The sequence below is a fragment of the Myotis davidii genome, unplaced genomic scaffold (genome assembly GCF_000327345.1).
Source record: "Myotis davidii unplaced genomic scaffold, ASM32734v1 scaffold330, whole genome shotgun sequence".
NCBI classification, from domain to species: domain Eukaryota; kingdom Metazoa; phylum Chordata; class Mammalia; order Chiroptera; family Vespertilionidae; genus Myotis; species Myotis davidii.
The window spans coordinates 179,895-180,293 of NW_006283770.1; the positions used below are offsets into that span (position 1 = coordinate 179,895).

Below are 399 nucleotides of genomic sequence, written 5' to 3' on the forward strand. Positions count from 1 at the left end.
TTTTTCTCAGTAACAGAATAAGCCATTAGGTTTCATCTTTGACACTTTCATTGGCTACACACTTGTATAAATAAATGAGATATGGTAATAATGCAGCTTTTCTCAGTCAATGATAGTGTGAGACTACATTATAGAAATTGTGTGCCACTTAGCTGTCACAATATGCATGACATAAGCAAGGCTAAAACTGTCTACAATCCTGCCACCGGAGCCGGCTTCCACGTGTGTCCCGGAGCCGGCGTCTTCGCACACGCTCCGCTCTGGACCTGGGTGTCTTCAGCAGCCTGAGCATTTGGGGATCCGGAGCCCGGGTGGCATCTGGGCCAAGTTAGGCGTGGCCGAGTCCAGCACCGAACGTCTGCAAGACCGGAGGAGCCGCGGCGCGCCCGGGGCAGAGCT

At 51.9% G+C, this 399-nt stretch overlaps 1 protein-coding gene across 1 annotated transcript in view; it reads left to right on the forward strand.

The window, feature by feature from the left end:
* WT1 (Wilms tumor 1) overlaps positions 1 to 399 on the forward strand; it is a 52,012-nt gene that overhangs the window by 826 nt on the left and 50,787 nt on the right. The window contains exon 2 of the mRNA XM_006753985.1: positions 177 to 391. Within this exon, the coding sequence (XP_006754048.1) occupies positions 177 to 391 (215 nt within the window). The remainder of the gene's footprint in view (positions 1 to 176; positions 392 to 399) is intronic.